Source organism: Capra hircus, chromosome 17 (assembly GCF_001704415.2).
Source record: "Capra hircus breed San Clemente chromosome 17, ASM170441v1, whole genome shotgun sequence".
NCBI classification, from domain to species: domain Eukaryota; kingdom Metazoa; phylum Chordata; class Mammalia; order Artiodactyla; family Bovidae; genus Capra; species Capra hircus.
In genome coordinates, this window is record NC_030824.1 from 17341656 (window position 1) to 17364006 (window position 22351).

At 47.8% G+C, this 22351-nt stretch overlaps 2 protein-coding genes across 6 annotated transcripts in view; both read right to left on the reverse strand.

Moving 5' to 3' along the window:
* Positions 1 to 13856, reverse strand: part of CAMKK2 (calcium/calmodulin dependent protein kinase kinase 2) — a 51158-nt gene extending 37302 nt beyond the window's left edge. For 4 of the 5 annotated variants that reach the window (XM_018061269.1, XM_018061267.1, XM_018061268.1 and 1 more), the window contains exon 1: positions 13726 to 13856. The gene's annotated coding sequence lies outside the window, so the exon portion shown is untranslated. The remainder of the gene's footprint in view (positions 1 to 13725) is intronic. The other variant, XM_018061265.1, reaches the window with a different exon arrangement.
* Positions 21801 to 22351, reverse strand: part of ANAPC5 (anaphase promoting complex subunit 5) — a 35890-nt gene continuing 35339 nt past the window's right edge. The window contains exon 17 of the mRNA XM_005691417.3: positions 21801 to 22245. Coding sequence (XP_005691474.1) covers positions 22034 to 22245 — 212 coding nt within the window. The 3' untranslated portion in view covers positions 21801 to 22033. The remainder of the gene's footprint in view (positions 22246 to 22351) is intronic.

The window sequence follows — 22351 nt, forward strand, 5'->3', positions numbered from 1 at the left end:
GGTTACCAGAGACTAGGGGAGAGGGAAACAGGGAGTTATTGCTTAAGAGGCACAGAGTTTCTGTTTGGGGTGAAGAAAAAGTTCAGGAAATGGATTAGCAGTGATGGCTGCACAACATGCTGAATGTAAGCAGGGCCACTGAATTGCACATCTGAAAGCGGTTAAAATGGTAAATTTTATGTTATATATATTTTACCAAAATTAAGAAAGTAATAATAAAACTACAAAAAAAATACCTTTTTTCCAACTATCAGATTGGCAAAGACAAAAAATACAGTAACAGCACTATTTTCATGGGGAGGATAATCAATCCTAGAGGCAATCAACCCTGAATATTCAATGGAAGGACTGATACTAAAACTGAAGCTCCAATACTTTGGCCATCTGATCCACTCTTTGGAAAAGACCCTGATGCTGGAAAAGACTGAAGGCAAAAGAAGAAAGCAGCAGCAGAGGATGAGATGGTTGGATGGAATCACTGACTCAACAGACATGAGTTTGAACAAGCTCCGGAAGATGGTAAAGGATGGGGAAACCTGGCGTGCTGCAATTCATGAGGTCATAAAGAGTCAGACATGACTGAGCGACTGAACAACAACAAATGAATTAGTAGCATCCTTATGAAGGGAAATTCACCATTATCTAATAAAATTCCAAATGCACATACCTTTGACTTAGCAATTCTGTACCTGAGTATTTAGCCTATAGGCAATCTCACACACAAAAAATGATATACGTACAAGATTCTGTTGGTAGTGTGGTTTGAAATGACTATCCATGGTGGACTGAGTAAATAAAATGAGGTAATGTAGCCCAGGAGAAAATCACGCATTTATTTTAAAAGCGGTGACTCTGTACATCCTAATATGAGTTAGCTCTAAGACATGCTGTTACATGGGAAAAAAACAAGGCACTAGCATGCTGCTGTTGGCACAGGGAGAAAGGACCATACATCCGTACATAATCGAGTATGCACAGCATATTTCTGAAAAGATACACAAGAAAATGATAACAGTGGCCTCAAGGGAAGACAACTGGTTTGCAGAAGTCGGGGTGGGGGGCAGGGTGGGAGGGACCAAATTTTCACTATATTTACATTTACTCCTATAAAAGTAAGTATGCAAATAGTAACTATTCAGAAACGAATTTTTACCACAAGAGGAATTAGGATGATCAGGCCTGACTGCAGGAGCAGTTGGAGGAGGGAATATTAACCCTGTCTCCTAACCCTGTGTCCTACTCTGGCTGTATCTGAGGAAAAAAATCATTAAATGTTTCCTCTGTCTTGGCTTTCTCTTCAGTGAAAGAACACAGCCTGAGTTCAGTGTTCTCCATTGTCCCAGTTGCTGTTACTTTACATATCCTTTTTATCATCTTTATTTCCCAGGAGTGGAAAAGCAGAGCCCCTGAAGTTTGACTGCCTGGGGTTGCAGCCTTGGTTTTCTTATCTATAAAACGGGCACTCACCCAAGAGTCATGAGGATTAACTGAGCTAAGAACTCAATATTCATGTTTGGTCCATGCTTAAAGTGCTCAAAAACCTCCTCTTCCAACAAAAACCTACTGAATGCCCACAACCTGCCAGGCTGTGTTCCAGAATGTTCTTCCTCCTGTGTGTGTTCTGTAGCCTTGGCATCGAGGGCCTGCCTCCCCTCCACAGGTCCGTCCTCCTTCCCAGGGCCACTTCTGACAGGGCTGCAGAGTTCCTGAAAAGAAAACTAGTCTGGCAGCACCTGAGAAAGTTAATAGAGAATTTTTTTTTCTTGCCAACGGGAAAACAATTGCTTATCGATCGCCACTCCAGGCCAAGGACACCTAGCCATCCACTCCCGGCAAGGCTGCTTTTAATCAGTCCCCATGACAAGCTAGTGTCTAGCCTGTGCCTTGGCTCTTGAGGCCTGGAGGAGAAAGGAGGGGGAAAAAATGCACCTGCTGGGGCAGGAGCAGCGGTTGGATGGAAGTGGGGACCCCTGTGCTGGAGGGGCAGGTGTGTCCAGGTCTCAAGAAAGAGCCCCAAGGGACACAAACCTCAGTGCCTCAAGGCCACTTGGAGGCCACTCACTTGGTCTGCAGCGAGGCTGGCAGGCAAGGCCTTTGGCCATTCAGCACCACTGACCCCATAGAGTCTAAGCCGAGTCTGATTGGTTTTAAGGTCACATATCCTCTGAGGTCACAGCCTTTAAAGGAGCTGACGAAAGTTATCAACACAGGGGGTGGAGGGTGGGGGGGTGGAATCACACAAAAGACAATGGTTTGCATTATAACAGCTATATCCAACTGAGCACTTTACCAATCATGGTTAAGGCTCTGTCTAGGTTATCATTTAATCCTCACAGGCCCTCTGCAAGAGAGGGACAGCTAAGCATTCGATTTTGGGGGGGCAGGGTGGGAGAGCTGAGGTTTGAGAAAATTCGAAAAGTCCCCTCCTCGAGCCTCCTGCTCAATCCGTGGGTCCTTCCCCAGGCCCTGAAGCCTCCCTACCGCCCTTGGCTGGCAACCCCTTCCTTGACTCCCTCCCCCTCACAGGTGGCTCAAATGGAGGACCAGAACCTTCCTGGAGCAGATGGACCGGGCTCCAGGCCAGGATGAAGGGAACACTCCTTCCTCTGCAAGGAAGCCAAGTGCACCGGCCTCCAGGAAACGGGACTGCTCCCGTTTCCTGGGGGCAGTTTCCAACCTGCCCTGCTTACCAAGTGCCAAGCCACCACCACAGGAGCCTCAGCACAGCAAGTAGGCAGCGAACGAGCCAGAGATATGCCCTGACCCACGTCACAGGGTCCTCTGCAGGCTCCCCAGAGGTCCCAGCAGACACTCCGGGACAACAGAGGGGCCCAAAATAGCTGTGCAGATGCTGCCAAGGCCAGAGACGATGTCCTCCCTGGGATAACAGGCTTGGCCAGCCACATCCTCTCTCACCTGGGGAAACTGAGGCTAGGGAAGTCCAAAAGGAAATTCATTCATCCATTCCTTCCTTCAACAAGTAACTACTGGGGACCTACTATGTGCCAGATAAACAGAATAAATGTAATTTCTGAAAAGCAGGCGCACAAGTGACTCTATAAGCACAAACTGGAGGAGAAAATCAGGATATCAAAGAGAACAACACAGAGACCCAGGGAGGGGGGCGGTCTGAGTGGGAGGGTCTGGGTCAAGAGAGGCCTCACTTGGGGCAGTTACATTTCGGCTGAGACCAACATGGTGAGTAGGTACTAAGGCGGCAACAACTTGTTCCAGGAGGAGGAAAGCGCTTCTGAGAAAGCTCTGCACCAGGAAAGAGGTGGGAGAGGGGAGGGAGCAGAAAGAAGACCCCTGGAGCTGAATGGGGCCGAGGGACAGTGGGCAGCTGGAGGGGCCAGAGCACAAGAACTTCGTGGGAAGCTGATGGGAGCAGGCGGGGTGGCCCAGGCAAAGCCACAGAGGCCCCACTCGGCACCTGTTATGGGTTATGGAATTGTGTCCCCCCAAAAAGATACGCCAGAATCCTAATGCAATATGACTGGCATCCTTAAGAAAAGGGGGAAATCTGGACAGACCCACACGACATGGAGAACGTCATGAGAATGGGAAGGCAGAGCCTGGGCTCCTGCACCTACAAGTCAAGGAACACTCGAGACTGCCAACAGCCACCAGACATCAGAAGAGAGACAAGGAACAGCCCTGGGAAGAACCAGCCCTACAACACCTCCATCTGGGCCTTCTGGCCTCTGGGACTTTCGGCCCTGGGAAGAACCAGCCCTATAACACCTCCATCTGGGCCTTCTGGCCTCTGGGACCTCCAGCCTCTGGAACTTCCGGCCTCTTGGACTTCCGGCCTCCAGGACTGTGAGATAATGCATTTCTGTCGTTGAAGCTGCCCAGTCTGTGGCACTCTGTCATGGCAATCCTAGCAAACTAACACAGCTCCCCACCCAACCACACAAGCCTGCTGCCCCATAGGCCACGATGCAGAGGGTGTCTCCCAGAACTTAAGTGGGAGACCTAGGAGGCTCAGCTGTAGCAGCTGATGCAATGCTGAGACTTGACATCAGCTGGAATATTCCAGATTCTGGGCCTTGGCCCAGCCAAGCAGTCTTTATCAGACTCAGTGACACAGACTCTTAAAACTGCCTCTCCTTGTATAGTCTTTACTTTGGAGGCATTGAAACTGATCGTTTCCCCCAGAGACAAGGGTCCTTCCTTGACAGAGGACACGAGGGATGGTGCTGGCTTTTTCTTTTCTTTCTTTAATCTATTAGTTATTTATTTATTTTTGGCTGCGCTGCACAGCTTGCAGGATCTTAGTGCCCCGACCAGGGATTGAACCAGGGCCCTGAGCAGTGAAAGCGCAGAGTCCTAACCACTGGACCACCAGGGAATTCCCATAGTGCTGGCTTTGGAGTGAACAGACTCCATCCCCATCATAGTCCCTGGAGCCAAAAGTCCCTCTCATGTGATGGCTGGCCACCCAATGTATTTTGCTTGGCCTACACTGTCTTTAAAACTATTTGAATGAGATGCCAACATTTCAGAGCCAGGAGATTTCAGATAAAAAAATCAAAATGTCCAGTCTCTTGAAAAACTGAACACTGATAGCACTGGGCCTGAATTCTCTCCTGGCAACAACTCCCTGTAGCTGTGGACAGTAGACGCACTGGCTTGCATGCCACAGTCCTCACCGCTCCCCCTTGGCTTCCCAAAGCCAAGGACAGGCTGAGTGCCATGTTACACATCCTCCTCCTTTTCCACCTCTCATCACCTATCCCACCGCTACAGGCCCTACTCTGAGATGCATTGGACCTTAGTGCTATAAAGGGAATGCATCAGTGATCACCTATTCCAACCATTTCATTTCACCAATGAGAAAAGGAAGGCTCAGACAGATTTACTGATTTGTCCAAAGTTAGGCAGTGTTCCAAGCAGGGCTAAAACTGGTTGAGTTTTTCAGAAAGGGGCTAAAAATGCAGGTACAGCCTTGCAATGTCCACATATTGTGTCCAGAAGGAAGTCCAGGCTGAGCCAAAATCTCTATCAAAGAGGGATATATCTAAGCCCATTCCTCTGGCTCCTTGACACTCCAACCTGTGTGAGAAGCGAGAATGTGAAGGTGCGGTGTCTTACAGGGCTTGGGAAGATGTGCATGGGCACAGAGATGTCAGTGTGACTTAACTTGTGAGAGCGTTGCCTTTCCCTTTCTTGTTTACTGGACTCCAGGACCAAGAACTTTCTAGAACACTGCCAGCACTCAATAAATACTGGCCAGAGGTCACTGTTTATTTTATTCATCCCAAGACCACTCAGAAGGCCAGACGCTTTCTCTAGCTGGCCTTGAATCCATCCAAGTTCCTTTAGTATGATAACAGCAGCCTGATTCACGTCTGGAACCGATCCTTCTGGGTCAAAGGGGACTCCGTGGAGCTGGCTGTGCTGTCAGCTTTTGGGGCTCCACTATGACTCAAGTCTGGCCAACTGGGCATCAACTGCTCTATTCAAAGGATTGTTTCAAGAGTGGACGTGTGACCCAAGTCAGTCTACTAAAGTCTTATTCTAGGATTCTGTGGAAGTATTAAGAATGTCTCTTTCACACAGAGCAGTGAAGATATACTTCTAGAGTCACCAGGGGCTTGAGAGAACCCTTCATTAGAATGAAGCTGAGAGAGAGAGGAAAGAGACAAAAAAGAATTAAAGTTGGAGACACCGTGTGGCACCTGGATCCAGCCCTGCCTGAACCCCATGTATCCCCAGGAGTTTCTACTCTACATGAGCCAGTAAATTCCCATTTATTGCATAAGCTAGTTTGCAGTTGGTTTTCTGATATTTACAACCCAAAGTCCTAACAGATAAATGATACAGAGTTGATTGAGAGAAAAGCTTCTCCACTAAGCTCCCTGACAGATGATCAGTTCCCTACACTTTAAGGCTCCCAACCGGGCCAAACTGCCAATCAGCTGAAACCCCTGACAGCCTTCACATTGACAGTTTGGCAGACACCAGCATTTTCAAAGTGTTTTTAAATTTTTTTAAATTTTAACAGGAAAAAAAAAAATCAAAAACAGGTAAGGAAAGGGCTTATCAACAGGGTGGAATGAAGGGAAGAAACTGACTAGTATTTTTAACACAAGAATCAGCAAGTTGAGAAAGTGGCATTGACATATAACAGAGGGAGCTATATAACGAGGGAGCTCAGCCTGCCAGTCTGTGATGACCTAGAAGGGTGGGAAGGGGAGGGGGAGGGAAACTCAAGAGGGAGGGGATATATACAGAATTAAGGCTGATTCACGTTGTTGTAGGCAGATACCAACACAACATTGTAAAGCAATTTTCTTCCAATTAAAAAAAATTTTTTTAATGACATCACTATAGCAGCAGCCATAGTAGTTGTAGATGCAATAATAGTGATAACTAGCACCCCACTCCAGTCCTCTTGCCTGGCAAATCCCACAGACAGAGGAGCCTGGTAGGCTGCAGTCAATGGGGTCGCTGGGAGTTGGACACGACCGAGCGACTTCACTTTCACTTTTCACTTTCATGCATTGGAGAAGGAAATGGCAACCCACTCCAGTGTTCTTGCCTGAAGAATCCCAGGGACGGGGGAGCCTGGTGGGCTGCCGTCTCTGGGGTCACACAGGGTCGGACACGACTGACACAACTTAGCAGCAGCAGTCTTTAGTGCTGGCCGAGTGGCAGGCACTACACCGTGATACACGGTACATGTATCATCTCATTTCATCATCACAACAACCTTATGTGTTAGGTACTATTATCATGCTTATCTCACAGATAAGGAAAACTGAAACACAGAATCTGAGCAGCTTGTACCAAATCACACAGTGATTTGGGAAAGTACAGGTGTGAAATCAAAGGCTCCCAGAGAGGGGGGAGCATTTGTGATCAAGGGCACAGCCCTTCTTCTTAGCTGGTGACCTTGAGGATAACAATACCTACCTCACCTACCACCACACAGGTCCCTGCACACAGCAAATGCTCCCTAAATAGAAGCTGTTGCCAAGAAAGCACTTCAGTGGCTATCAAGTTCAAGCCCCTTTAATTTATATTAAAATAATTTTTTTTCTAATTATACCATGCTAACTTAACTCTTTCCATCTTCCCTTCTAATTCTTATCCATATGCATCACTTTTTACAAAATTAAGAGCAGAATGTGCCTATAATTTCGCATCCTTGTTTATCTATGTCAAGAATTTTGCACATACTCTCACAGCTTTCATAATCAACACACTAGGGCTTCAAAAGTAGTGGTTGAGACCCAGGGAGGTGAGATGACCTCTCCCAGGCAGCCCAGCAGGTCCCAGGCTAGGCTAGGGTATGACCCCTGACCCCTGCAGTGTCCCCTTCTGCCCTGGATGCTGGTGGAGTAAGAACCTCCACTGTCTTAAGAGTTCCTAGACAGCTACTGTTAGGTCAATAATGAAGTATCACAGAGAGAGAGAGCATCCCCCATCTCATGCCAGGTACCTAAGGCCAGGTGTGTGCAGATGGTCCTTGCCTTGAGGAGCACGAATGAATGGGTAAGTGTGGGTGTGGATGTTGGGGGTATTTAGAAAAGTGAGGTAGGAATCATCTTACTTCCTCTTCTCCCACTGAATCCCTCCCAGTCTTTTACTGAACCTAAGGAAGAAGTCCAGCAGTTCATGGGGTCCCAAAAAGAGCGGGACATGACTAAACAACAAGGAAGAAGTGGGAAACAATAGAAATTTCAATTTGTAACGAAAAGAAAAAGACTTGACTCCAACATTCTGCAACCTGACAAATCAGAGGGAGGGGGCCGACTGGGAATTTACAGGCATCCGGGCCTCGCCCACCCACAGCCCTTCTCCCTTCCTCTTTCCTGCTGTTTGGAGGTGATGCTAAATCTAGCTTCCTCCCTTCCCAGCTTCCAGCACAAAGCAGCACCAGCCAGGGGCAAAGAAGGGCTGGAAGCTGGCTCTGGGATTCCAATCATGTTGCCCACACTTGGACCCAGACGGCAGTAGAACTGTCTGAAAAAATCTAAATAAAATCTCTGACAGAGGCCTTAATGGCAAAATCCCGAAGCGGTTTTAAAAACTCACAAAGGAGGTGTCCTTTCCTCCACACCCTGCCCCCCCACCAAACCACTGGTTCCCCAGTTAAACTTCTCCAACAGAGGCTTATCTCAGGCACCTCCCACTGTGTGCCTTCCCCACCCCCCCCCCCGACTCACTTCCCACCCCCACCCCCCCTCCACCCCCACTCACTTTCCACCCCACACACACTTACTTCCTTACCCCATGCCCAAGCAAGAGGGGCAGAGGGGAAAGACCTTGGCCTCCCTCCCCATTTCCTTGGGAGACTATCGATGTCTCCTCTCCAGGTTGGAATTAGCATTTTTATCTCTGCAACCACCATCTCTCAACTATTTACAGAAGCCAACAGGGATAAAAACGGACAACATAAAAATAGTTGCTCAGCAGCCTTCTGGGGGTGAGGAGGGTAGGGGCACAACAGACTCTTCCTATTTTCTTTCTTCTTTCCTTTTCAAAAAGGAAAAATGCTAGAATTGTTCATCTTTTCCAAACTGATCCTCAACAGTTCCAGACCACTCACTCAGGCGCTCCTTAGGGACAAGGATCAAGTCCCAGCGTCCCTTGGTTCCCAGGACGGAGCTTGTCACCAGCCCCTCCCAAAAGTGTGGGTTCAGTGAAAGATCATCAGCGCCCTGCTCTGCCTTATTTCTGCCCCTGGGCCTCCTTCCAGCCTTCAAAAACCATGAGCCGGTCAACAACGAAATTTTTTTTTCCTCTATCCACTTTTTTTCTCATCCTTCAGATGTTTCATAATTGACAAGAAAAATTCAGCAGCAACACTACACACATGACTGAAACTGAAAACACTGGCAGCTAAAATAATTCCTTCCCCGTTTTGGTCACTAGCACCCCGCGGCAGGGAATGCCAGAGGTCTTTTCTGTGAAGTCAAACAGCGCTCCTTTTAAATATGCCCTTCTTTTTGGTTTTATCAAGGAAAGGATCCAATCAGAGAAGGAAGAAAAAAGTAACCATTCAAAATCTTTTATTTATTTATTTTTTTTTTTGAGAGCACAACCATTTGGAAATCATTTCCACACCATAATCTCCCAGGGAAGGTTGATTCCACTCCATGAGAACATTGGCATCATTTGGCAGCATAAGGAGGCCAAGGGAGACATGAGTGCTCAGGATGAGAAGGTATGTCAGGAAACTATACAGGTCTCAGGGGACTTGGGCCTTGATTTTCTCATCTGTAAAATGGAGCTGTAGCAACCTACCTAGAGGGTAGCTGTAGAGTCAATCTTCTAGAAAAATGCCCAGCATACAACATGGCCCATAAGCAATGCTCTCTCTAAAAACACTACGTTCTCCCTTCTTCTCTGTGCTCCACTTTTCCCAGCCATCATATAGGAGGAGTTGAGGGGATGGAATTCTCTGGGCTTCCTCCCAGCTCATTGATCACATCACTCTATTTCCATGTTCTTGGTGGGCTTTCCTGGCAAAGCTATCAGGACCTGAGCTGACTCCACACCTGGCCACAGGATTGCCAGCGCCATCTGTCTGGTGAGGCTTTCTCTACTCTGTGGATTTCCTTACCTGGAAAAGGATCTCACAATATATATACCAATAAAATCACACAGGAACCTGCACTTAACAAATCATGACTGAAATGAATGAAACTGAATAAAATCCAGGCTCTCCCTGTAAATGACACTGTGAGCTGACCTGGGAAGTGATGGGCTTAGACTGGAGCTAGGAGGTGACGTGAGAGAGTTTTGAAAAGTAAGGGAGTTTCCTTGTTCCAGGAAGCCAGTCTCCAGCTGATTTCTGAGAACCTTTGTTCCATCACTTTCTCCCAGCAAATAGAGTGACAAAGTAATGTCTTATACCCAGAAGTTTATTAGTTGGGGGCTGCAGAGGCAAAGAAAAGTACAAAGTTTAAGAAGCTTAAGAAAGTACAAAGGCCTTAAGAAGCTCTTATGGGGCTCCCCTGGTGATCCAGTTGATGGGAATCCACCTACCAATAATCCAGGAAGACTCTACATGCCACAGGGCAACTAAGCCACAACTTCTGAGCCGGAGCTCTTGAGCCCAAGCTCTTGACCCCATGCTCCACAATAAGAGAAGCCACCGCAGTGAGAAGCCCACACACCCTAACTAGAGAATAGCCCCTGCTCACCGCAATGAGAGAAAGCCCAAGTGCAGCAATGAGGACCCAGTCCAGCCAAAAATAAGTAAATTAATTAATTAAAATTTTAAAAAGAAAAGAAGAAGCTCTTATGGTAGAAACAATACAAGTGTCAGTCAACAGATGAATGGATAAACAAAATATGTTGTATCCATACACAGATTATTCAGTCATAGAAAGGAAGCACTGATATATTCTACAAGGGTCAACCTTGAAAATATTATGTTCAATGAAAGCCAGACACAATAGGTCCTACATTCCTAACAGGTCAGTATATAACAAGCACAGCCTGAAGGGAGAAAACTCAGTTCCCAAAGGGAAATGGCGATTTCCTCAACTTTCCAGTTAGGAAGGCACAGAAGTGAGGCTGAAGGCCGTTGCAGCGCTGTGGAGACCGCATTTGGGTTATCTGGCCCAGCCCAAAGGGGAGGAGCTACTGGGAAAAGCAAAACATCTGTGCAAAATAGCAAAACAAGGCCCTCTGACCCAAAGGAAAATCTGAAATAGCATTTGCCCACAATCCCCGGCATCATACGCTTCCCACAACCACCATGATCCTGAACGAGCTACTCAGCCTCTCCAAGCCCATCCATGAAATGGGTTCATGATGCAGTCAGGGCAACTCTGTGGCCCACGTTAAAATCTCAGCCAAAAAGCCTTGAAAACAGGCTTGGCCTGCCCCACCTGCCCATCCCTTCCTCCTTAGACAGGCGCTTCCCCACCAACCAGCCCATCTGGGAAGCAGTTCTCAAGAAGAGGATTCCAGGTTACTCCAGAAAGTTCCCTCTGTTAGGTCATTCCATCCTACTCCCCTCCCCTCCTCCTATCCAATCTCCACTTTTCAGCCCATCCTTCAAAGTTCAGCACGAATGACACCTCCTTCAGGAAGCCTCTTGTATTCACTCCTGCCAGAAGGGATTTCTCCAGAAACCCCAATGCCCTCTGCTTCCTCATTCGCACAGCACTTATCCCTCCCGGTATATCTCAGCAGGAGCACTCTTAGCCATTTACGGCAGGGCAGTTCTTCATGCCTGCTGTGAATCTGGCCTGCCTGCAGGATATTTGGCATCCCCAGCTTCTGTCTACCAGAAGTCAGGAGTGCTCAGCTTCATTTTGACAACCAAAAGTCACCCCCACACTTCTCCAAATGCTCACCAGGAAGGTAGAAACACCTCTGATGAGAACTACTGCATAGTTATTAGTGAACATACTTGTCTACCAGCCCACTAACAACCTGGAAACAAACACAAGCCCAAGTCGATCAGCATCACCACCGTGGCACCTCAGGCTGTTTTAGCAAACATTTCTGGGCTCCTCAAGAAGCCTAGGGCAGCCTTGCAAAGGCCTCTGTTCTAGAACAGGTGGTAAAGTGCATAGGCTTTAGGACCACAACCTGGGTTGGCTGTGTGACCCTGGGCAAGTTACTTAGCCTCCCTGAGCCTTTCTATAAAATAGGCTAACTCCTTGCTAGCTAACTCTTAGCAAACGGCCTAACTCCCGCAGAATTGTTTTTAGCCTCAGTTTCCTCATCTCTACTACAATGGAGATAAAAGTCCCCACCCTACAAGATTTTGGTAGGCAATAAATGGGATAATGCCTGCAACACACAGTATAGTATTTAACACATGCTCTCAGTCAATCAGTCATGTCTGACTCTTTGTGACCCCATGGACTGTAGCCCATGGAATTTTCCAGGCAAGAATACTGGAGCCGGTTGCCATTTCCTCCTCCAGGGGATCCTCCCAACCCAGGGATTGAACCTGCTTTGCCAGACAGATTCTTTACTACTGAGCCATCTGGGAAGCCCATCTAACACATAGTAAGAACTCCATAAATGCTGGTTGTGAACACTATTATTATTATCCAAATTAAGTGAAGTGAAGTCGCTCAGTCGTGTCTGACTCTTTGCGACCCCATGGACAGCAGGCTCCTCTTCTGGGCAAGAGTACTGGAGTGGGTTGCCATTTCCTTCTCCAGGGACTTCCCAACCCAGGGATCAAACCCAGGTCTCCCGCATTGTAGACAGATGCCTTACCGTCTGAGCCACCAGGGAAGTCATTATCCAAGTTAGGGGCCCATCAAATGATGGGCATTACTTTTTCTCACAAAAACAGGCTGTGCCCTCTCCCTACAAAAGGCTGCTCTCTATACAGGAAGGGTTTAGGACCCGCGGTAGGGAAAGAAGTTCTAGGACCCACCAGGAAGCATGCACAGTTTGTTCTTAAGTTGAATGTTTTTGTGAGGCGCTTTGGGGAGGTGGGGTGCAGGGGGCGGGGAGGTAACTCCCGCAAAGCCCTCCCCGTGTTGCTGCCTCTGCCTCCTCCTAGGAACAAGGGACTCTATGGGGACACAGCTATCTACTGCTCTCTCCCCTGGGGGCAGAGCCACCTGAGGGGGGTGGTAAATGACAGCAAAGCTCTAACGCACAGAAGTTTCTATCTCTAGGGCTGTGGGAACTTCCAGACTGAGGAAGGTAAAAGTTGTCCCTAAGGAGGAGGGCACTGCGCGACCCACCCCGGGCCAGCGTGCCCCTCTTACTGCGGGCACCGAGATCCCCGGCCCCGCAAGCATCATCCCTCTGCCCCAACCTTAGCAAGGAGATAGGAGGGGCTTCGGCGCCACGTCTTCAGCGCCAAGTGAGAGCAGCAGGGCCGCTGGCAGAGCTGTGAAAACACCCCGCTTCCCAAACTGGGCAGTGCAGGGGGTGGGGAAGCCAGGAAAAGCGCAAGGCTGGAACTGGGCGTCGGGCGGGGCGGCGGGGGGGGCGCGCGGCGGGCAGCCCAGGCACCGAGACCAAAGCTGAGCGGGGACCGGGTCCTGTATCCCCGCGTCCCCAAGAGTCAGGTGGAGGGTACCGGCGAAGGCACCTCCCAGCGTTCACAGAATGCAGCGGCCCCGAGGTGAATTTAGGTCAAAAAAGACCGAGCCTGTGAGGTTCCGGCCGAGAGAAGGGGGCGGGGGCAGAGAGGGCCAACAGAGGAGAGGCTGAGGGTCCCAGGTGAGAAGACGTCACCTGCCCGTCTTCTCCCCGCCCGCCGGGTCCCACAGCAGCCGGTCCAGGGTCCCGCCGCCAGATGTCCAACCCACCACGGCGCCGGTGTGCACTCCCTCGAGACAAGAAGGGAGCGGGGATGGGCCGCTCAAAGTCTGTCAGCCCTCTCCGCCTGCGCGCCCCGGCTTTCGCCACCTGTCAAACGCGAGGGGGTGGGCCTAGGCCGCCTCCGAAATCCTTAACTGCCCCGACCGCCGGTGACAACGGTTCCAAACTCCGGGACCGCCCCTGCCACCCTGGGCCGGGCGCGGCCCAGCAGAGGCGGCCACCCCCAGACCCCCTGCGCCCCGAAGACGCAGGGGAAGGGGCGCCGGGGACCGCGTCCCCACGTGGCGGGGCGTGGGGCGGCGCACGTGGGGTCCCCTCGGCTTCGGGAACCCGGGGTCGGCCTCAGGGCTTTGTCTGCAATCCGGGCCGTGGTCCTGCACCCTGAGAGGACGAGGGCGCCCGCCGGGGCTGCGGCAGCCGTGTCCCCCGCCCGCGGCCCAGCTCCCGCCGGCTCACCTGGGCTCCACGCTGCCGCCGCCGCCGCCTCCCGCGCTCTGCGTCCCCAGCTCGGCTCGGCTCGGCTCGGCGCGGCCGCGCGCTCCTCTCCGCGGCCCTGGCGGGCGCGCGGGGGACGGGGAGGGAGGAGCCGGCGGGTCCCGGCTCGGGCGCGACGCGGCCGCGGGCTGCGAGGAGATTGGCTGCGGCCTCTGGAAACCCCGGCGCGGAGCCACCCGCGCCCGCCGCGCGCCCCCGAGGGCTCGGCCGCGCGCCGAGGAGGGGAAGGAGGCGGGAGCCTGAGGAGACGAAAGTAGCGGCGAGGCTGAGGGCAGGGAGAAGACAGGGGAGGAGGCGGAGGAGAGGGAAGTGAGGCAGGGCCTGGAGCGGGCTCGGGAGAGGTTGCGGACCCGCGAGGAGGGCAGAGACCTGCCGGGGCGCGGGAGCGCTGGAGACGGCGCTGCAACTTTGCCTCCGCCCGCGGCGTCACCTGCCCGTCTTCCCGCCGCGACCGCGGCACTTCGCGCAGGCCGGACGTGCCGGCTGAGCTCGCTTCATTTAGTCAAACGCGGGGACTGCGGGGCGGTGGCTGAGCCACGGAAACTTCCCCAAACCTGCGAGTCACCCGCGGCCCCGCCTCGAGGCTCGGCTTACGTCCCCGGCTGCTACCCCTGCCCCAGGCGCCCGGCGGTGGATGTGGCCTGGATTTCGGGTCAGCACTCGTTCGGGGGACCCCCTTCCGTCCCCGCCTCCCCAGAGACCGCTGCTCTGGGGGGCCCCCCATAAGGGCTGGGGACTGTGTTCCTTTCCCACCGCCACTCCACCTGAATGTACCGAACTACAGCCAATGAAGTTCTGGCTTTCCCAAAGACTACTTGAGATGCTTTTTGTGACATACATCGTATTCTTCCCAAACATTTTACCCCTTTGGCGCCTGACTTCGCTGGAACCCTTGGAGAGTGTTTAGTCTCCCAGCTGGGTGACAGCGCTCCGGGGAGGGGCTTAAGACCTCACAAGGGCTGCCTGACGCCGCCTGTCCTTGGATGGTTGCAAAACTCAGTCCTGAGTCAAGGTCCAAATTAAAGGTTCGATGTCCCTTTCAGTTTAGTTCCTCTGGCATTTTCACGCAGCAGAAGCGCTCACAAGCAATTCAGAGCGTTCCACTAAGATGACCGCCCATTCTGGTGTTATTCAACATGCCAGCGTTCGTTGGTAAGAATAAAAACCTGGGAACAACTGCCCTAAATGTTTACTGGGAGAATGGATCAATGAAACGTGTTATATAGCCACTTGATGGGATATGATGCAATAGTTCAACTGAATGTCTCGTATCTATTTGTACAGACGGCGGAGAGCTCAAAACAAAATGCTGAGTGAAAAAGCAGGTTGCAGAACAGTCTTTGTTGTTCAGAGACACATTCCCTACATACAAGTGGTTTTTTCATTGTTTTATTTTTTCATACAAGTGTTTTAAAAGGCAAAGGGGAGGGGACATATGTATACCCGTGGCTGATTCATGTTGATACGTGGCAAAAACCCTCACAATTTTGTAAAGTAATTATCCTCCAATTAAAATAAATAAATGAATAAAAGCAAAAAAAAAAAAAGGAAAAAGGAAAAGGGGATGCGTGTTTGCCACTAAGATAAGGAGGCAAGGAGAGAGAATAGACATGGGAGCCATAAGGAATGTTGTAAAGTGTCATGTGAAAGTGAAAGTCACTCAGTCCTGTCTGACTGCCACCCAGGCCAGAATACTGGAGTGGGTAGCTGTTCCCTTCTCCAGGGGATCTTTCCAACCCAGGGTTCCAACCCAGGTCTTCCGCATTGCAGGCGGATTCTTTACCAGCTGAGTCACCAGGGAAGCCCAAGAATACTGGAATGGGTAGCCTATCACTTCTCCAGGGGATCTTCCCAACCCAGGGATCAAACCCAGGTCTTCTGCATTGCAGGTGGATTCTTTACCAGCTGAGCTACCAGGGAAGCTCTTGTAAGGTGTCATGCCTTTTACTTATAAATGAATTTGAAGCATATGGCAAAATTAACAGTCAATTCTGAATGGCAGATGCATGGTTCTGTTATTTTTCTATATTTTTCTATTGTCTGAAAAAAATATATTTTGGGGGATTGATGGGGAGCATTTTGAACATGTCTGACTCTATGGCAGGGGTCAGCAAACTTTTTCTGTAAAGGACCACATAGTAAATATTTTAGGCTTTGCAGGCTCTATGGTCTCTTTTGTAACTAAACTCTTCACATTCTGGCAACCATAGACAAAACCAAGTAAATGGGCATGGCTGTGTTTGAATAAAACTTTATTTACAAACACTGAAAGTTGAATTTCATTTAATTCTCAATGTCACAAAATATTATTGTTTTGATTTTTTTTTCAACTATTTAAAAATGTATAAACCATTGTTAGCTAGAGGGACATATAAAAATAGGTGGCATGGCAGATTCAGCCCCTGGGCAATAGTCTAGCAACTCCTGCTTTGAAGAAACCGAAATAAATATTGATCTTTCCCTGTTGCTTGTTAAAATATGTTTACAATTTGTGTTTGCAATTCTGTGTTTACATTGTGTTACTCAAGTGTCTGTATTTTAGTAGAACATTGGAGCTAATACAGGCAAACACAGATATATCTGTGTGTGTGGTAGTCGCTCAGTCGTGTCTAACTCTTTGCAACCCCAAGGTTGCAACTCAACTCAACGCAACCCCATGGACTGTAGCCCACCAGGCTCCTCTGTCCATGGAAATTCTCCAGGCAAAAATGCTGGAGTGGGTTGCCATGCCCTCCTCCAGGGGATCTTCCCAACCTAGGCATCGAACCCAGTTCTCCCACATTGCAGGTGGATTCTTTCCTGTTGAGCCACCAGGGACAGCTATGTAAAGTAAAAAGCTAGTTATGTGAGAAATGTATGTCCATTCAAATCTAAATTCAAACCAAAGACCCACTTCTGTCTGGAAGAATTTCCTGAAATGCTGTGACCCAGGCCCTCCTTTACTTCTCCCCTTTCTTAGTTCCTACAGCAAGGACTGGACCACTTACTTGATGCTCAGCAACCATGTCTTCTTTTTCTTTTATATATTTAGTTAGTTATTTGGCTGCACCAGGTCTGATTTGCGGCACTTGGGATCTTTAGTTGTAGCATATGAGATCTAGTTCCCTGACCAGGCATTGAACTCAGGCCCCCTGCATTGGAAGCACAGAGTTTTAGCCACTGAACCACCAGGGAAGTTCCCACTGTGTCTTTTTTAGTTTTTACTTTTCACTCCTGCCTTCTGACTTGCCAATAGAGCTATATATTCCTGGAGTACAGGTAAATACCACAATGAAACATTTGCTTACTGTGAACATTGTGGTTGAAAGCAGTGACTTTGGAGTCAGTCAGACCTAACTGAAATCGCAGCTTTGCTAGTTACCAGCTCTCTAATGCGAAGAACTGACTCATTTGAAAAGACCCTGATGCTGGGAAAAATTCAAGGCCAGAGGAGATGGGGACAACAGAGGATGAGATGGTTGGATGGCATCACCGATTCAATGGACATGAGTTTGAGTAAACTCCGGGAATTGGTGATGGACAGGGAGGCCTGGTGTGCTGCAGTCCATGGGGTCACAAAGAGTCAGACACGACTGAGTGACTGAACTGAACTGAGCCTTGCATGAGTGACTTTGGGTTCATCAGCTGTCAAATGGGGATAATAAACCTAACTCAGAGGCTTGGCTTGAGGTTTAGATACAATATTGTGTGTAAGGTCCATTGATGGATAAATGGATAAAGAAGATGTATAATATTTAAACACAATAGAATATTACTTAACCATAAAATGAATGAAATCTTGCCATTTGCAACAACATAGCTGGAAGATACTAGGAGGGTATTATGTTAAGCGAAATAAGTCAGAAGATGAAAGACACTATATGATTTCACTCATATACAGAATCTAAAAAACAGGAAAACAAATAAAGCGAAACTCATAGACACAGAGAACACATTGATGGTACCAAGGGGATGAGGGTTGGGGATGGGCGAAATGAGTAAAAGGAATCACATGTATGCTGATGACTAGACTTTTGGTGATGATTACTGTGGAATGCACACAGACGTCAAATCATAATGTTGTACACCTGAAACATAATGTTACATAACTATCTTACCTCCAAAATAAAAGATAATAACTCAGTGCCTGGCTCTAAAATGCTCAAAGGTACTATTAGTATACTTAGCACAGAGCTAAAAACCCCATTAGTTAGGTGCAATGCTGGTTAAAGTGAATCAGAACAGAGCTGAGCAAACACAACTGCCTTTCACTAACATTCAGCCGCTCTTATGATAGGAGTCATCCCACTCAAGGGAACTGTTTTCTTCTTAAAAGATATGAAATTAAGAATTGGCTTTGCTTTTTGAGTTTTCTTCTCCAAGAACACCAGAGAAACCTATTCTAGGCAAACAGCTCTTGTTGTCTTGACAACACAGATTGCCAAGAAAATAAGTAAACAAAGCATCTGAATCTTATTTTTAAGAAAACTTGGACAGTACAAGAGAGGGGATAAAAAGCAAGACTTTAAAATTATCTCACCCACTAAGAAGGCATCAAACTCCTGCCAAGACTTCGTCTTTTCCTTTCTGAACTGTTCTGTGTTCTACTCACGTTGTCCACTGGAATGTTCCACCTCCCAAACCTTGAACATCCAGATAGAGACAGCAGAATTAATCGCACCAATGTACCTTATTTGATGAATTCTCTCCCATTCAATAAGACAGTAGAAAAATAAGACAGCAGAAAAATGCTGGGATTAACAACAACAACAAAAAAAGACACTGGCCGGGGGTGGAGGGCCTTCCCTGGTGATCCAGTGGTTAAAACGCCAGGCTTCCAATGCAGAAAGCGTAGGTTTGATCCCTGGTGGGGGAATTAAGATCCTACATCCCACATGCATGACAGAAAAAGAGAGAGAGGAAGGAAGGAAGAGGACCCCGAGAAGTTTCTTGGTTTTCTTCAACAGGCAGTGAGATTAATATGTGTGTTAGTCCCAAACATAAATAACAGTATAAAAGGGGAAGTCATCAGCAGGAGCATAGATGAAGTTCATTTGCCTTCTATGTATTTTGAGGAAGAAGATAATTAGCCTGACCATCCAAAAATGACAAAACATAAAACACTCTGAACAAGTAGTAGTATTCGAGGTACCCAGATGAGCACAGGGCCCCCCAGTTGGCGCTAGTGGTAAAGAACCTAACTGCCAATGCAGGAGACTTAAGAGATGCAGGTTTGATCCCTGAGTTGGGAAGAGCCCTGGAGGAGGGCATGGAAACTCACTCCAGTATTCTTGCCTGGAAAATCCCATGGACAAAGGAGCCCGGCCAGCTGCAGTCGAGTGGATTGCGAAGAGTCGGACACAACTGAGGCGACTTAGCATGCACACACACAGATGAGCACAAAGGCAGCCTGATGAGAAGAGAAGGAATGAGAACTTTATCACACCTGCACTGAATCGAGTGGCCTTCCCTAGTGAGGGGGCTGAGTCAGGTCAGGTCTCTGGGCCTGTTTCCTCATCTGTAAAATGGTATTTCTAATGGCTCACAGGCATTAGAAATGGTATGTGTGAAAGTACTTAGCTCAGCATCTGGCCTATACTGGGTACTAGATAAATGACAACTGATTTGATCAGTTATGTATTCAACAGACAAAATGTTCTTCCAAACAGTAAAGCACTTTTCAAAAGTCTGGGGCAAACAGCTGTAGGGTAACACAATAGCAACCTATTAGCTGTTATGGGTTTGGGTGGCGAGTGGCTTAACCTCTTCATGCCTCAGTTTCTACATCTGTTAAATAGGATTATTATTATTGCCTACCTCTTAGGACAGTTGTGAAGAATGTGTTCTTAGTGAAAATAACAACACTCTGTAAGTCTCAACCTGTGTGTTCTCACCTGCCCCAGGACTGAAAACACAATAGCAAACCTGCCGGGGAGAGTTCCCACCGTGCCAAGCCCCTGGCATAGGTCATGACCCCACTCCTCTCTTTCCCTTTGAGGATCTATCCTCGGGTCTCTGGTAGAGACCCAAATGTCCATTGGCTGTTTACTTTTAGTTTTCTCCTCTTCAAACATCTTGTTCATTTAACCAAACCATTGATTCTTTTTCTTTTATATTGGACTATAGCCGATTAACAACACTGTGATAATTTCAGGTGGGCAGTACAGGGACTCAGTCATACATATACATGTATCCATTCTCCCCCAAACTCCCCTCCCATCCAGGCTCCCACATAACATTAAGCAGCGTTCCCTGAACTATACAGTAGGTCCTTGTTATCCATTTAAAAAATAGCAGTGTGTACACATCAATCCCACACTCACTATCCCTTTTCCCCCTTCTTCCCCTGGGCAACCAGAAGTTCATTCTCTAAGACTGTGAGTCTGTTTCTGTTTTGTAAATAAGTTCATTTGCATCATTTCTTTTTAGATCTGCATGTAAGGGATGTCATACAATGTTTCTTCTCTGTCTGATTTACTTCACTGAGCATGACAATCTCCAGGTCCATCCATGCAAATCACTGTTATACCTCTACATTAAACCTCCTGCAATTATACTGTTCTGATTCTCCATTCCCAAATGTTTCACCAAGAAAAAAAAAAACCTAATTAGCTGTAACCCAGACAGTTATGAGTTTGGGGGTCACTCTGATGTTTCCAAATTTCCATTTAACCTACTATTCCTTCCTGAAGAAGCCAGGCTCCAGTCAGCCAATCTCAGTCACAGACGGCCAGGAGCCACAGACTCTTTTTATTAGCTTTGGATGCAGGCCTGGCAGGGTGAACGTGCAGCAAGCTGAGAACAGGGTCAGGCAGGAGACTTCACAGGGGTGCCAACTGTGCAGTCAAACAGGGCTCTGTGTTTAGAAGGGCCCATACCTGGTTTAATGCTCTGCTTAAAATATAGGCCTGATATTTTTATTTTATTCTGGGCCTCACAGTTTACGTAGCTGGTCCTGGTCAGGTGTAATGATGTCTGGTTTTTGTCACTCCACCTCTTGGACTTTCGTATACTAAGGGCAGAAAGATCCCTTCTTAGATTGGAAGGAGCTTAAGTACAATGACCAAAAATGACATTGGATGAGAGAATACACGGGAAGAATAGAAACTGATAATAGTGGTTACTTCCTGGGAGGAAGAATTACATTTTACTACACAGCCTCTAACAATATTTAAGTTTTACTGTCTATGTATATAACCTTTCAAATAATTTTAAGAGTTTTAAATATCAACATACCAATTAGTGTCTCTAACCACACTGAGTCTTTTATTTTCACAGCAGCTGTCTTTGGCCAGTGAACAATCGCACCCTCATGAGTGGGAGTTGTTTTACACTATTTCAAAGAGCTCTGGGGGTAAATTGTTTCCCATCCGAAGGTTTAAATTTAACAGAGGAAGAGCCAATGATAGAAGTTGCAGGATTTGGTTGGTTCCTTGTTGCTGTTCTGGATTTGAAACACAGGGATTTTTCTGTGAATTGCTGAAGACAAATTCACAAACAGAACAACCACCGGCTTCTGCTTAATTGAAGGGATGAGATATGTAAATAAGATACCGTGCATATTTGAGTGATAGCATCCACACACCTCTGAGCTTCAGACCCTTTCTCAACTTATAATCACCTTATTCATGATGAATTCCTTATCTCACCCCTCATTTACTTAGTTAAGTAAAGAAAAAACATACTCATGCAGAAGAGATGAGAAAGTCAACACCCAGAAAGTGACTGAAATATGCTTCTTGTCATGGGTCCAAAACCCATAAAAAGACCTCTTCTGTCTTAATCTCCAGTCAGCGACTGACATGTGCTTGCAGGCACACACAGGCCCACCACAAGCAGCAGTCCAGCAGAACAAAGCAGGGCAGCTTCGAAAGAAAACTCAAGCCTCTGAAAATCCGGCCTCAACCCCCTTAAGAGGTCTACCAATATCCACAAGAGCTCTTGTCTGAGCACATATGCAAGATGAATTTTACACAGCGGTGGAGATTGTGCACGATTTCTAATAAGATATTGGCAGTTTTACCCGGAGAGAATATAATCTTTAACACTTACACTAATTTAGCAATAAACCAGGCATTTATTAAGAAAAAGTCAGTATCCTTTCTATCTTTTCAAAAGAAAGAAGAGGAAAAACAAATGAGTTTATTTTAGCAACAAAATAAGACAAGACTAATCAGAATGCAGTTTACTGGTAAGACAGACATCATATACATCATTTTTGCGGAGGGAGGGAGTATGAACAAGTCCAAAATCTTATACTCTGCAAAGGCATCCAGTGGGGATGTTCTCACTAGAGAAGATTTATCAAGGGTACCCCGTGAAAGGGCAGGTCCTGATGCAGCTGCCGGAAGAGCATTGCACACCGGTTCCTCTCCTGAGTCTTCCCCAGGGTGTGGTAGAGTCTGGCCTGGAAGTAAACGACGTCTCTGATTTGCTCTTTGCAGTCGACCTTTGCAAAATAGTTCTTGGCTTCGTTGAGGTTCTCAATGGCGGCCTCCAGGGCTATTGGAAAATGGGGGAAATACCACACATTTTTAACTCAATGCTTCACATGTAGTTTTCAGGCCTTCATATCTATTTTTATTGATTTAGCATGTACCAGAAACTT